Consider the following 13,934-nt stretch of genomic DNA (forward strand, 5'->3'; position numbering starts at 1 on the left):
CTTCAGTGTTATTTTTGGTGCACAATTGGCTCAGCTTCATCTGGGTTTTGCTGGGGTAGGCTGTCATTGTAAATTAGAATTTGTTCTTAAATGACATGCCTAAGTAAAGGTTACTTTGTAATGTCTTTTGTTTGGTAAAATGTTTTGTAAATATGAATTCACATTTGTAATGCCACCAAATAAACAATGAAAAATACATTTATTTTTTGTTTCGACTTGATCATAACAAGCTGTAACTGGACTTGGGCATATTACTTATGTCATGCCTGTAATGTCATTAAATGTGAAGACTGTTATTTTATCAAATCAATACTCTATGTGTAATTATTATTACGTGATTAAACTAATGGTACCACGGAAAATGTCGATTTACAGAGCTATATTATTCAGAATATAACTCTTCAGATATTTTAATCTCTGATCGATTAGTCATTGTCATGAATGTATTATTATTATTATTACCTTGTTATTCTCATTCCAAACATCGTAAAATTATTGGTTACCTGCACGAACCATAGTATAAATTATCAATCAGCAATATACAAATTGGCTTAATTATTGATTTACTAACTAACTAAATAATCTCAGAAGTACATAACAAACAAACAGTAGATATTGGTTACTAACAATGATAGAAAAGTCACTAGTGGGCTAAGCCGATGTGACAGCTTGATAGACAAAATGAAAGGGGTGGGACTAAGAAAGAGCGGGAAAGAAAAAAATGGATTCATTGCACACAGTCTATTATTATATTCATTGAATTGCTAAATCTTTGCACATGAACGGCTGCTCATTCAAGAATAATTACAATGTATATATATTTACGCCCGTATGTCGTTGTTGTCTTCTCTGTTGGAATTATTGATCGTCCTGAGTCTCAGATTAACATTAATTGAAGTCACAAAGTCTTTTGTGGTTGTAGGTGGTTAGAATGGATACTTCAGAGTACCATTCAGAAATGTTCCCATAGAGTAGATGCTTCGGCGGTTGTCTGTATTCTCGTCCTAGGTTTATGTAATTTCTACCTGCAGCCTAGTAATTTGTGTCGTCTAGAATTTCTCATTTATTCTGTAGTGAATCGATAGTCTCAGAGTTTAACCATTTCCAGCCGTGTAGCCAATGTGCCACGTTGTGTAGTCTTGTCCTTTGATAGAGTTGGAGTTTAAACAACTTCACACACCACTGTCATGTCTTTCGCATCATTAAAAGTGAAATCAAATCAATATTACGTGATTAAACTAATCATGTAAATGTAATTAACTAGGAAGTCAGGGCACCAAGGAAAATCTTCTGATTACAAAGTTATACTTTTTCTAATATAACTCTTCAAATATTTTACTATCTGATCAATTAGACTTCTTATTAATGAATTATTATTTACCTCACGTCAATTTCATTCTAAATGACGTAAATTGTTGGTCACCGGTGAGTCACCCTACAAATATTGTCATTAATTTTCTCACCCTTCAGGCTAAGATTTACCATGAATATTCTCTATTTATGCCATGCAATCACATGTTGTCTCTTGGTGTTTGTGTTTGTAACATCATATGTGTGTACTTGTAAGGGTGTGTCTGTCTATGCTTGCATTATTCTGCATAGTGTGCTGTGCTGATACAGTAGGTGTGTTTATATGTGTGCATATCTCTGTCTGCATCTGTGTGGCAGGTCTGGCAAGGAACCAAGTACATCTCCTTTGAGGAGCACCAGCGGCACAGCGCGTCTTTCACCTGCATGCGGTGCTCCGTGTCTCTAGTGGGTGAGGTCACAATCCAGCAAATGGTCGCGCCACACTCGAAACATTACTACTACAACATATTCTGAAACACCACAACAAATCCCTACCCAGCAAGAAGTGACAGAGGATGGTCACGATATTTACCTTTAATTGTTGTATTGTTGTTGTTGTTTCATTGCTAACGTGATGATTGTGAGGACAGGACCCTTTGATGTCCACCTGTAGCTTCCCTTTTCAAGAGAAGTAATATAATTGTTTGCCAAGTTAAATGTATAATTCACAGAACAATTTAACTTGTGATGATCTACATGACAAAGGGGTGTAGTTGACCCCAATAATTTTGTCTGCACATTAGTCTGTCCTGTTTGCGTGTCATATGTGTTCATCATTATTCACATCAATGTAGTAGTTGTTTTGTAGTAGTTCAAATAAGGTGACAATCTTTTGTTCAACTAAAAAATGTGACCCTCTTTTATGAATGCCTAAAATTGAATGTATCTGTCGTGTTGAATGAATGACACTGCTTTGCTTTAATTAATAAAACGTATGGGATCATGCCCTTTTGTCCTTTGTACCAAAGATTTTGAGGGCTGTTTCTGGTAAGAAACCTGTAGCAATGATGCCACCCAGAGGACGTAACCAATTATGTCAGGTCACACACACAGTGCACTAAACTTGCTGTAAAATAGACAACAGTGTATACTGTACATAGAAAGGTTGTAAGTCCTCTCTGGCTTATTTAAAAGGCTGAAACACTTTTCAAATAAACATGACATCTTGGAAGAGCACTTTCTTTGCCATATTACAGAAAGGCCTGTTACATTTCTATAACATTCTGAATGTTGCACCATACTAAACATACCCCAGTTTATGCTGAATTGTTCACCTACACACATTTGCGACTGACCGCAAACCAAACACTACAATTAATTTGAGGTTTTGTGGCACGTCAAAATATAATTCCTCAACACACAGATTGTTTTCATCCTTGTAAAACTGTTTTATGGTTTAACTTGTGGTGGCATTGTGCAATTGTACTCCTAGTCTGAGAATAAGTGGTGTAAAAGGCTGACACAGACTTCCTCTCAGGATGGGAGTCACATGATGAGGTCAAACTACACTTCACATGAGAAGGGATTTCTAACAACACAAGATCGAGGTAAGGACAATTTATTAGAACAAATATGAATAGATGTTCATCTAAACCCCGTGAATATATTTTTTCATTTGATGATAGATTTGCATTATAGTCTGTGTGACAACATTGTGACAACATTCGTGAAATACATTTCCATTTCCAACATTTTTGGGTTCAGTTGTAGATCATAGATGAAACATGATTTGCTTTATTTTTTTTGTCTAGGATATTCTAATCTAATATCGAGAACAGCATCGGCATACATCAACAAATACAGTAGCAATGAGTTTGAAAGCCTTCACTCAAGTGAAAGTCTATGAAAAACTTCCCAACCCTAAAGAAAAAGACAAATTCAGCATCCATAGCCTGGAGTGTTATGACAGAAATATATACATTGGAACCAAAGACTCATTGGTCCAACACCTTATCCTACCCAGCAGCAGTGACACGAAGGAATCCAGTCAAAGTCCTCGGGAGGGGAGGATGAAACTGCTAGGCTCAAGCAGCCCAGTCACCCAATTAAGGGTGATACCAGTTCTGAATCACCTTCTGGTTCTGTGGGATCGTTCCGTTAGCGCCCTCAACATGTTCTCCCTAGAACCCCTTCCTTTTCTGAAGCGGATCCAACACGTGTCTTTCTTTGAGGTGTGTGAATCGGCACTGTCAACCTCATCGCAGTCTGTGTGTGTGGAGCTGGTGACAGCCTCTAGCAGGAGCAGAGTGGTCCGGATCCATGTTGTGGGGGTGGAGAGATGGGATTGTGTTAAAGAGGTGTCTCTACCCCAGGACCCTGTGGCCTTAGCTGTGGATGATAATACTTTGTGTGTGGCCACCAGTGACAGGTATTTCCTCCACGACCACAAGAGTGGATGCACCGTTGATCTCTTCCCTCACAACCTGAGCAGGCAGAATATCATTGTGAGCACCGCAGGAAAAGGGGAATTCCTTTTAAATGGGCCCGGCTCCTTGGGTAAGAGCTGCTGTCATGAAAGCAATTACACCCGCACGCGGCACATGCTCTGTGCCCTTCAAAGAATGCCTGTGGACAAACACACCAGACGCAGACACCTTATAGACAGCTACTTTGTCTGATTTTATAGTCAAGCACTGTGCCTGTACATAATATAAACAACTACACACGAGTAGCTTAAAATAAGTAATTGGTCATGTTTATATCGCCGTTCATAACGGCAGAAGGATACAAATCCACTGCTGGGAAAAGTATAGATTTCCTGTTTTTACACATTTACTGTAAGATATTGTTATAAACTACAAAATGAGTGGCTAATATGTGTTATTTAAAATAACACATTTTACGTATCTATAGGATATTTGTTGTATAGTTGTACTATTATTTCTTTGCCACAGGCATGTTTGTCATGAAGAATGGCATATGCCAGCGGCCTCCAGTGCAGTGGTCTGAGGAGCTGTTGGCAGCGGTGGTGTGTTACCCTTACATCCTGGCCCTGCAGCCTCAGGCTCTCTATGTCTACAGTATGGTGGATCAGCATCTCAAACAGACTGTGCCTCTGCTTAGGGCCAGGGGCCTACTCTCAACAACAGGTACACTGTAAAACCATCCTGTTTTTATCACTCTTGGGGCGGCAGCGTAGCCTAGTGGTTAGACCGTTGGACTAGTAACCGAAAGGTTGCAAGATCGTAATCCCCGAGCTGACGAGGTACAAATCTGTCGTTCTGCCCCTGAGCAAGCCAGTTAACCCACTGTTCCTAGGCCGTCATTGAAAATAAGAATTTGTTCTTAACTGACTTGCCTAGTTAAATAAAGGTAAAATAAAATAAAAACTCTAAATCATTGTATAAACTGAATACAGTAGATTGCCGTAAAAAACATTGCATTATGTGAAAATATTCAACGGCTGGGAAATATTTTATGTATTTTGGACTTTACCATAAAATATGCTATGTAAAATACCGTAGCAGTTCACTTACTGTATTTGTGAATTTTCAAAGTATAACGGCGCTCAAAGAGCACATGGTTGACAAAATCAAGTACATTCTTTAATGTAAAAAATATGTTATTTGGTGCTGCATTTCCAATGGCTTGTAACTTCCACCCCACAGAAAAAAAGTACAGTACAGTATTTTGGAGCACCCAAACCTTTTGACCACTAGTGGGTACCTAGCAGCCAACCTGCTTGCAGCAATTCAATGTAATTACGGTAAAATACTGTCAAATACAAAACCCCATTTCACCCCCAATTAATTAAATTCATAAATTAACCCATTCGTTCATTCATTACAATTACCATAATACGATCACTGTAATGCATTATACTGTTGTTTTACTGTAACTTACAGGCAGCCAGTTGCCTGTAACTTACCATAAAAACAATAGTAAAAAAAGATCACAGTAACAGCATTGAATACTGCAAAAATACAGTATGGTAACATACTGTACCTTTTTCTACAGTAATTTACAAGAAATGGTTTACAGTGTATTGGACCAACAAATCAATCAAGCAGCCATCCAATAACACATTTAAATGTTTATTCATTTCATTCGTTCAGTCAGTCAGTCAGTGGCAATGACAATGTGACAATGTTTAATTGTGGTCATTCTGCATACTGTGACTTCCACTCTGGTTCTTCAAATACTCTGTTTTGGGTTTCTGTCAGAACATGTCAATGTTATCCTCTCTTTAGAGGGTGTGTACATTTTTATGGAGAGAGAGATCCTCGGTTTGTCCCATGTACCATTTGAGGAGCAGATCCAAACCCTGGTAAGGTATGAGAGAGTGGAGGAGGCATTGGGACTGCTTGGTGGAGTTCAAGCTCATCTTCCACAGGTTTCTTACAAGGTAATCACTGACAATAAACAAGATCTCCTTTTGACTCTGAATCAAATTGCCTAACTGAACACCAAGAATAAGAACTACAACTCTCACGTAATTAATCAAACATGGTTATGACTTTGAAAATGAAAGGACTCAGGCCAGGCAGGCAAGTCGAACCCAGACAATGCAAGCTCTTGTACCCAAGGGTTCTTACAAGGTAAAACACAGATTATAAAAAGATTATAAAAAGTTTAACAGATGATTAATCTCTCATCTTCCTTGACTCTTCCATCCTAGAAAATAAAGACAAAAACGAATCCAACTATTCACATATTCACAAGTTAGGAGACTGCAGAATGCACAGATGCACATAAAGCAGCACATAAAGCAGCAAGGATTATTTTAAGGTGGAGATATGGTTCCTCTGTTGCAGTCATGCGCTGTGTTCTTGGTTGGTCATCAATCGACAAGATAAATGAAAAAAAACATGATTATTTTATTTTATAATATACATCATTTAAAACGGCCAAGTTCTATTCACAACAGTACTCAGTTGGTAAGAGACAGACATTCCGTAAATACTAGGAATAGATTATTCACCATCTATGTGTTATCCAGACAGAAAAGAGAAATAGGCAAAAGAACATTTCGATTTAGAGCAATAAAGGAATGGAATAAATTAACTGAGCAAACTAGAAACCTTTCAATATATAAATGTAAACATTATTTTGAAACAATTTAAATATAGTATATAGAAATGTTGTGGGACTATAGTAGATGAAGAATCAATATTTTTTAGATTGAGTATTTATTGGGTCATTATGTTAGTATATTATGTATGTTTGTAATAGTGTGTTATATGTGAAAGTGTGTTTGTATTATAAATTGTATTTTAATGTTTAAGGAAGATTAGTCCAAATGTGGACTAAAAAAGATCCAAATCAAATCAAACATACTACAATAGCCTAATCCACAGGACTACAAGTTCAAAATTGCATCAGAACCTTATTCTATATCAGAACTTGATAACTGATGTGTAGACAGCATTAAATAAATGAATACCCTCATAACATGGTATATGAATGTAATATTTCATCAGGGTAATCATGTTCATCAGTTATTGAGCTGCACATGGAGGTGTATGATGAAGGCAACAGATGGTATCAGAGATTTGTTGGAATCATGGCAGATTCTCAAGTTATAGGTCGAGGGTTGAATTGAGTGTTCTTGAATGAATATGCCTTCGGTTCATGACTTTTTCATTATACTTTGTCTGTCTCGAAAGCTTTGAAATCTGGGTTTGTGGGTACTAAATTTAGACATACGTGTTGCTCGTAAGATGTAGTTGCAAATACATTAACTTCAGCCCCAGTGACTTGAGAAAAATAAATTGATTTAAAATATGCTTATTTGTAATATGTACCAGATCTTAGAAGAAAGGTGATATTATTTGATTTTACAAATGTTGTATTTGATTTGACAGGAGCTGCATAAGATCATCACTTGCATGGATGGATTCATTCAATTCTACCAGGGGTCTTTTTCAGAGGCCAAAGAACTTTTTATGTGAGGACAGTCCTTTTCCACATCTTATTTTCAGTATGGACCCCTAATTTAAAGAAACTACCTTCAATCATAGTAAAAGTAGATCATGTCACTAGCATTATTTATTGCTTTGTTAAAACAGTTTGAATGATTAGTTCTGCTGTCTGTTGAAATGTTTCAATAATGTTTCAATTATTCATTCCTGTTTTCGACAGCAAAGGGGAGTTGGACCCTAGAGAAATCATCAGCTTGTATCCAGAGATGGAACCACTCTGTGAGACCTTTCATTCCCAGCTGGTCAAAGTGAACAATGCAAAGGAGCTCTTGGCACTACGGCAAGAGGACAGGACCACATTTCAACAGTATCTAGACTTCCTGGACGATTTCCTAAGGGTGGTTCGAGGAACGAAGCAGGGAGTTGAGTGCAGTGAGGATATCGATACTGCACAACTGAGAATGTACACAGAGCAAGGTGACAGAGTAGACCTGGATGCACTTGTGTCCTCTCCCAATTCCTGCTCAATCGACAAATGTGTGCCTCTCCTTGAGCTGCACAAGAGGTGAGAATGGGTGGCTGTTCAGTATAAACTGAGAACAACATATTTTAATCTTGCAATGCTTCATTTAATATAATACTGCTATAATTTCATTATACTGTCATCTCAGATATTTCACACTTGGATTACTCTACCAGAGTCATGGTCACCATATCAAAGCAATCCAGGTAATCTCTGAGTTTAGCATTCAATAAATAGATGATTTGCATTTATTTTAGCCAGTCTAATCAATAACATATTCTTTGTACCATCTTTGTGTTGTAAGTCAGTGAACAATGATATAATGTAGTTTCTGCTTAGATTAGGATTTCAGACCATACTGAAAATAAGATGTGTAAAAGTACTGTCATCACAAATGTTATTTGGCCTTGGTAGACTCCCGGTAGAACTTAAAGTCCTTATGATGTTGCAGACTTGGGTGAAAATTACTGATGGGCAATATGAAGACAGCTCATGTTCAAATGTGTATGAGCACATTGTGAGAACTCTCAGTCGACTAAAACAGAGAGACGTTGTTTGGACGTTTGCAGACTGGGCTCTCCAAAGAAACCAGGAGGTATCTGAGTATCCATATAGCTCAACTGTAGAAAAGTATACAAATATTATAATTATAATAAATAACATCATTATTTGATCGGAACTATACCTCATGTTGACCTATTTTAGTGTTCACAAGTTTACTGTAACTTTTAAGGTTGGAATACAGATTTTCACAAAAAGACATCCAGAAGACCAAGACACATTTGCACAGGAGGATGTCCTCACTTTTTTAAAGAAGTACTCTCTAGCTTTGATGTTGTTCCTGGAATTTCTGGTCCATGATTTGAAAAGCAAGGTTGGTACCACCAGTATATCAATAGCACCACACCACTTTTACCCATAACAAACTGTTTTTTGAAATTAATTAAAGGCACATATTTGTACCCCCCCCCCCCCTTTTTTTTATCATTTCTCAGAAGGAGAAGCATCATACCCTTTTGGCCACTGCATATGTCACCCATATACTCGGAGCCTTACAGAATGGAAAGGGTACGGATTCAGATGGAGGAATGACCAGAGATAAACTGCAACAGTTGCTGTGGCAGTCTTCCCACTATGACACCATGACAGTACATGGTATGTGAGTCATATGAAAATGTATCATGCTTAATGAATGAAGGAAGTCCTTACTCACCTAACTATTTAATCAAAACTACTTAACAGGATAAATATAATTATTACTCTTGTTGCGCTCTAAGAATTATGTTGCTTACTAAACTCTATATTCATTCGGATTGATGTAGCTTAATAAACTTCCTATTCATTCATCATTCATATTTGTTTTTTCTTCTCTCTCGAAACCTGATTCCCAGGTTAGATTGAATAGTGTATGTGATTATTGTTTTATAATAATATAAGTATGACTGATATTACAGAGGCCATCCAGCCGACAGTCCTGCACACCGAGCAGGCCATCCTGCTCGGGAGAGCTGGTGACCACTATCAGGCCCTACAGACCTTGGTCCACAAAGAGAGAGACCTCCAGGTTGCAGGGGCCTACTGCAGGAGGGCTGCTGGGTGGCAGGAAAGGGAACTGGAACACACCCTTTTCCTCACCCTGCTCCAGATCTACATGGGCTCCAATGAGCTAGCGAGTGCGGCCGTGGACCTGTTGAATGCCAACGCTGCTGTTTTTGACCTGGATACAGTCCTCCAGGTTCTGCCGGATTCCTGGTCTGTTCAGCTGGTCTCCCCGTTCCTGTTGGGGTCCCTTCGAGGGACTTTCCATCAAAGACGAATGGCAGGGGTAGAGAGGGGCCTGGCCCAGGTAGAACTCCTTAGACACAAGTACACTTGGGTGAGCACACGCTTCAATATTTTCTCAGGGATGCACTTGCTTTGTTTACAATGGGATTCTTCAGGGTTTCCGTAATGCGGAAGTAGACTCCGTTTTATTAGTACATGTTATGCATTGCATTCATATTCGTCTCTTGTCCCCTCAGGCCCAAGCCTCAAAAAGAATGCTGAAATTGGATAAGGGTCTGGTGTGCAATACCTGCCAGAAGGATCTCACAGAGCCAGAGTTTGTGTGTAGTCTTAGGGGTGAGCTGGTTCACACTGACTGTGGAAGCTACACAGAATAGCTTCCACAAATCCAATGCAAGTCAATGGTACCTATATTAGCATTTTCTCATTTCACTTCAAAATCCTCTATAAGCAACTTCATTCAGTTACACAATCCATTTTTAGATACTTTAGGATGATTTGGACATAACGTGTGGAAATTATAATAATTATAGGTACCATTGTTTTTTTATTGAACCTTTATTTAACTAGGCAAGTCAGTTAAGAATAAATTCTTATTTACAATGACGGCCTACTTGGGAACAGTGGGTTAACTGCCTTGTTCAGGGGCAGAACGACAGATTTTTACCTTGTCACCACGGGGATTACGATCCAGCAACCTTTCGGTTACTGGCCCAACACTGTGACCACTAGGCTACCTGCCGCCCCAAATCCAATTATTTGCATTGAATTTGTGCCACAATTGTTAAAAAGTTAGCATTTGAAACTTTGGCCAGTGAAACAAAGCCAAAGCATGGATTGCTGTCATACGTTGTTGATAGACTGCTTACAGGGAAATAACTAATATGCCATTTTGCAATTAGGATAAACTAGATGGTTAAATTTTATTTTGGGCCGTGATACGAGGATATTCAGGCGAGAAAAATCCTCACCCAAATGTATATCCCGTTGGAAAATATAAATGTACTGTTTAAAAATGTGTCGAATTAAAAAAAAAAAATATATATATATATATATATATATATATATATATATATATTTAAAATATGAATCACATTTTTATTTGGCGTACCCCCGACGGCATTGCGCGTACCTACCCCAGTTCGGGAATACCTGCTCTACACTGATTGAAGTGGATTTAACAGGTGACGTCAATAAGGGATAATAGCTTTCACCTGGATTCACCTGGTCAGTCTATGTCAAGGAAAGAGCAGGTGTTCTTTCTTAATGTTTTATATACTCAGTGTGTAATATTTATTGCATTACTAACAGTGTCTGTGGACTCAGTGTAGTACTCCAATTTAAGGACCATTCACCAGGCGGCAGACCGTTGGACTAGTAACTGAAAGGTTGCAAGTTCGAATCCCCGAGCTGACAAGGTACAAATCTGTCGTTCTGCCCCTGAACAGGCAGTTAACCCACTGTTCCTAGGCCGTCATTGAAAATAAGAATTTGTTCTTAACTGACTTGCCTAGTAAAATAAAGGTAAAATTAAAAACACATTCCTCAATTAGAGTAATGTAAATAAAATGTTTAAATAACTGAATTATACAATAACTTGTTTGAGGAAATACACCATTGCCCATGATACAGCACGCAATGCACATGTTCACTGTGGTATGTCTAAACCGTTTCCTTTAAAACCATAGACAGCAATAGTTATAATGTAAATCCACATTGAGGACACTGTGGGACATACTGTATTCAATGATCAGACTGATATTTTGAATATGGAAACCACAAAGGGTAGAATTTGGCCATCCTGAAAGAAATTTGACCATTTGGCCATCCTGTCTTGCTCTATGTCTCCACCCTCAATTTCCACTGTGTACATTTACATATGAAGATGGAAATAGAATGTTTGGTGTGTAAACAACCATATGCATGTGAAAGTTTTCTACTGTAGTTACTGTGTACAGTCGTGGCCATAAGTTTTGAGAATGACACAAATATTAATTTTCACAGTCTGCTGCCTCAGTTTGTATCATGGCAATTCCAGAATGTTATGAAGAGTGATCAGATGAATTGAAATAAATTGCAAAGTCCCTCTTTGCCATGCAAATTAACTGAAACCCCAAAAAGCATTTCCACTGCATTTTAGCACGGCCACAAAAGGACCAGATGACATCATGTCAGTGATTCTCTTGTTAACACAGGTGTGAGTGTTGACGAGGACAAGGCTGGAGATCACTTTGTCATGCTGATTGAGTTCGAAAAACAGACTGGAAGCTTCAAATGCAGGGTGGTGCTTGGAATCATTGTTCTTCCTCTGTCAACCATGGTTACCTGCAAGGACACACGTGTTGTCATCATTGCTTTGCACAAAAAGAGCTTCACAGGCAAGGATATTGCTGCCAGTAAGATTGCACCTAAATCAACAATTTATCGGATCATCAAGAAATTCAAAGAGAGCAGTTCAATTGTTGTGAAGAAGGCTTCAGGGCGCCCAAGAAAGTCCAGCAAGCGCCAGGACTGTCTCCTAAAGTCGATTCAGCTGCGGGATCGGGCCACCACCAGCACAGAGCTTGCTCAGGAATGACAGCAGGCAGGTGTGAGTGCATCTGCACGCACAGTGAGGCGAAGACTTTTGGAGGATGGCCTGGTGTCAAGAAGGGCAGCAAAGAAGCCACTTCTCTCCAGGAAAAACATCAGGGACAGACTGATATTCTGCAAAAGGTACAGGGATTGGACTGCTGAGGATGGGGTAAAGTCATTTTCTCTGATGAATCTCATTTCCGATTGTTTGGGGCATCTGGAAAAAAGCTTGTCCAGAGAAGACATGGTGAGCGCTACCATCAGTCCTGTGTCATGCCAACAGTAAAGAATCCTGAGACCATTCATGTGTGGGGTTGCTTCTCAGCCAAGGGAGTGGGCTCACTCACAATTTTGCCTAAGAACACAGCCATGAATAAAGAATGCTACCAACACATCCTCTGAGCGAAACTTCTCCCAACCAGTTTGGTGATGAACAATGCCTTTTCCAGCATGATGGAGCACCTTGCTATAAGGCAAAAGTGATAACGAAGTGGCTCAGGGAACAAAACATCGATATCGACCTTAATCCCGTTGAGAACTTGTGGCCAATCCTCAAGAGTCGAGTAGACAAACAAAAACCCACAAATTCTGACAAACTCCAAGCATTGGTTATGCAAGAATGGGCTGCCATCAGTCAGGATATGGCCCAGAAGTTAATTGACAGCATGCCAGGGCAGATTGCAGAGATCTTGAAAAAGAAGGGTCAACACTGCAAATATTGACTCTTTGCATCAACTTCATGTAATTGTCAATCAAAGCCTTTGACACTTATGAAATGCTTGTAATTATACTTCAGTATTCCATAGTAACATCTGCCAAATATTTCTGAAGACACTGAGGCAGCAGACTTTGTGAAAATGGACATGGCTGAAAATAAAAGTGTTAATTGCTCAATATTAAGGAAATACTCATTTATGTAGCAAATTAATTGTTCAAAAATAAAAATTCATTGTGTTTCGAACACTAAATACGGTGTAATTCTACAACCACTGAGTTTGCTTTGACATCAAGTGTACCTCATTTTAAAACCCAGCATCAGTAAATATAGAGAGTATTGTTGTGAATAATCTTTAACACGTGTAAATGAGCTAGAAGGAAGGAGACATGCATCTATTTCTGTCACAATTAAGTCATTTAGGCTAATCATAAGTGCTAGTATTTCTTTATGCTCATAGTTTTTGGGAAAAGTGCCCAGGAGCAGAAGTCTGACGTACATCTGGCAAGAGTTTTTACCACACTTCAGTTAACGCCAGTGTTTTCACGTGGTTGGAGGGCATTTTACTCTTGCACTTTTTATTAGGCCTACGTGTGTTTCGATATGCTCAAGTTTCAAACCTGGCCTGGATGAGCTCTACGTGTGTTTTAGGTCTTGTGCAAGTATCCCTCCTTGGTGGGTTCTGTTTAACACTGATTCTAGTTAAGCTCACTGACCGGCTGTGTTCGGCTGTGTCTGATGACCACTGGGTGTACCCTGCAAGGGGTCAATCTGGGACCGTGTCCACTCCCCTCCTTTCAGAGACACCTCCTGGAATAATGCTAATGTTGTTTTGAATGGTTGTGCAACCCAACAAATGTTTTTTATTTGATGTCCCTCAACAGCTTTTTAAAAACAACTTCTACATAAGCAACAAAGTATCCTGGGGTATGGGTCTCACTATGATAAAAAAAAAAGTATATATGTAAGGACAGATACTGCTTCGATATTGGAGTTAACTGGAGTGAAATGACTTTTCCTCCCGCTGTTAATGGCCTGTGTATGCAATCTGGTGCTATGTTACACGTGTGTGTCTGGGCAGGCGACAGCTCCCCTGGAGTTTGGCTCTGGATCTTTAAATGGCCCA

General features: G+C 39.0%; 1 protein-coding gene across 1 annotated transcript; it reads left to right on the forward strand.

The window, feature by feature from the left end:
• The first annotated feature begins 2,851 nt into the window (after positions 1-2,851).
• On the forward strand, positions 2,852-13,066 carry si:ch211-266g18.9 (transforming growth factor-beta receptor-associated protein 1). The gene is made up of 12 exons (XM_029674948.2): positions 2,852-2,897; positions 3,102-3,846; positions 4,245-4,439; positions 5,541-5,695; positions 7,155-7,237; positions 7,432-7,776; positions 7,883-7,940; positions 8,186-8,329; positions 8,468-8,608; positions 8,730-8,889; positions 9,189-9,610; positions 9,756-13,066. The coding sequence occupies exons 2-12, from the start codon at positions 3,159-3,161 to the stop codon at positions 9,894-9,896; spliced, it is 2,532 nt and encodes an 843-aa protein (XP_029530808.1). The 5' UTR covers positions 2,852-2,897; positions 3,102-3,158; the 3' UTR covers positions 9,897-13,066.
• The last annotated feature ends 868 nt before the right edge of the window (positions 13,067-13,934 follow it).

This window comes from Oncorhynchus nerka, linkage group LG12 (genome assembly GCF_034236695.1).
Source record: "Oncorhynchus nerka isolate Pitt River linkage group LG12, Oner_Uvic_2.0, whole genome shotgun sequence".
NCBI lineage: Eukaryota > Metazoa > Chordata > Actinopteri > Salmoniformes > Salmonidae > Oncorhynchus > Oncorhynchus nerka.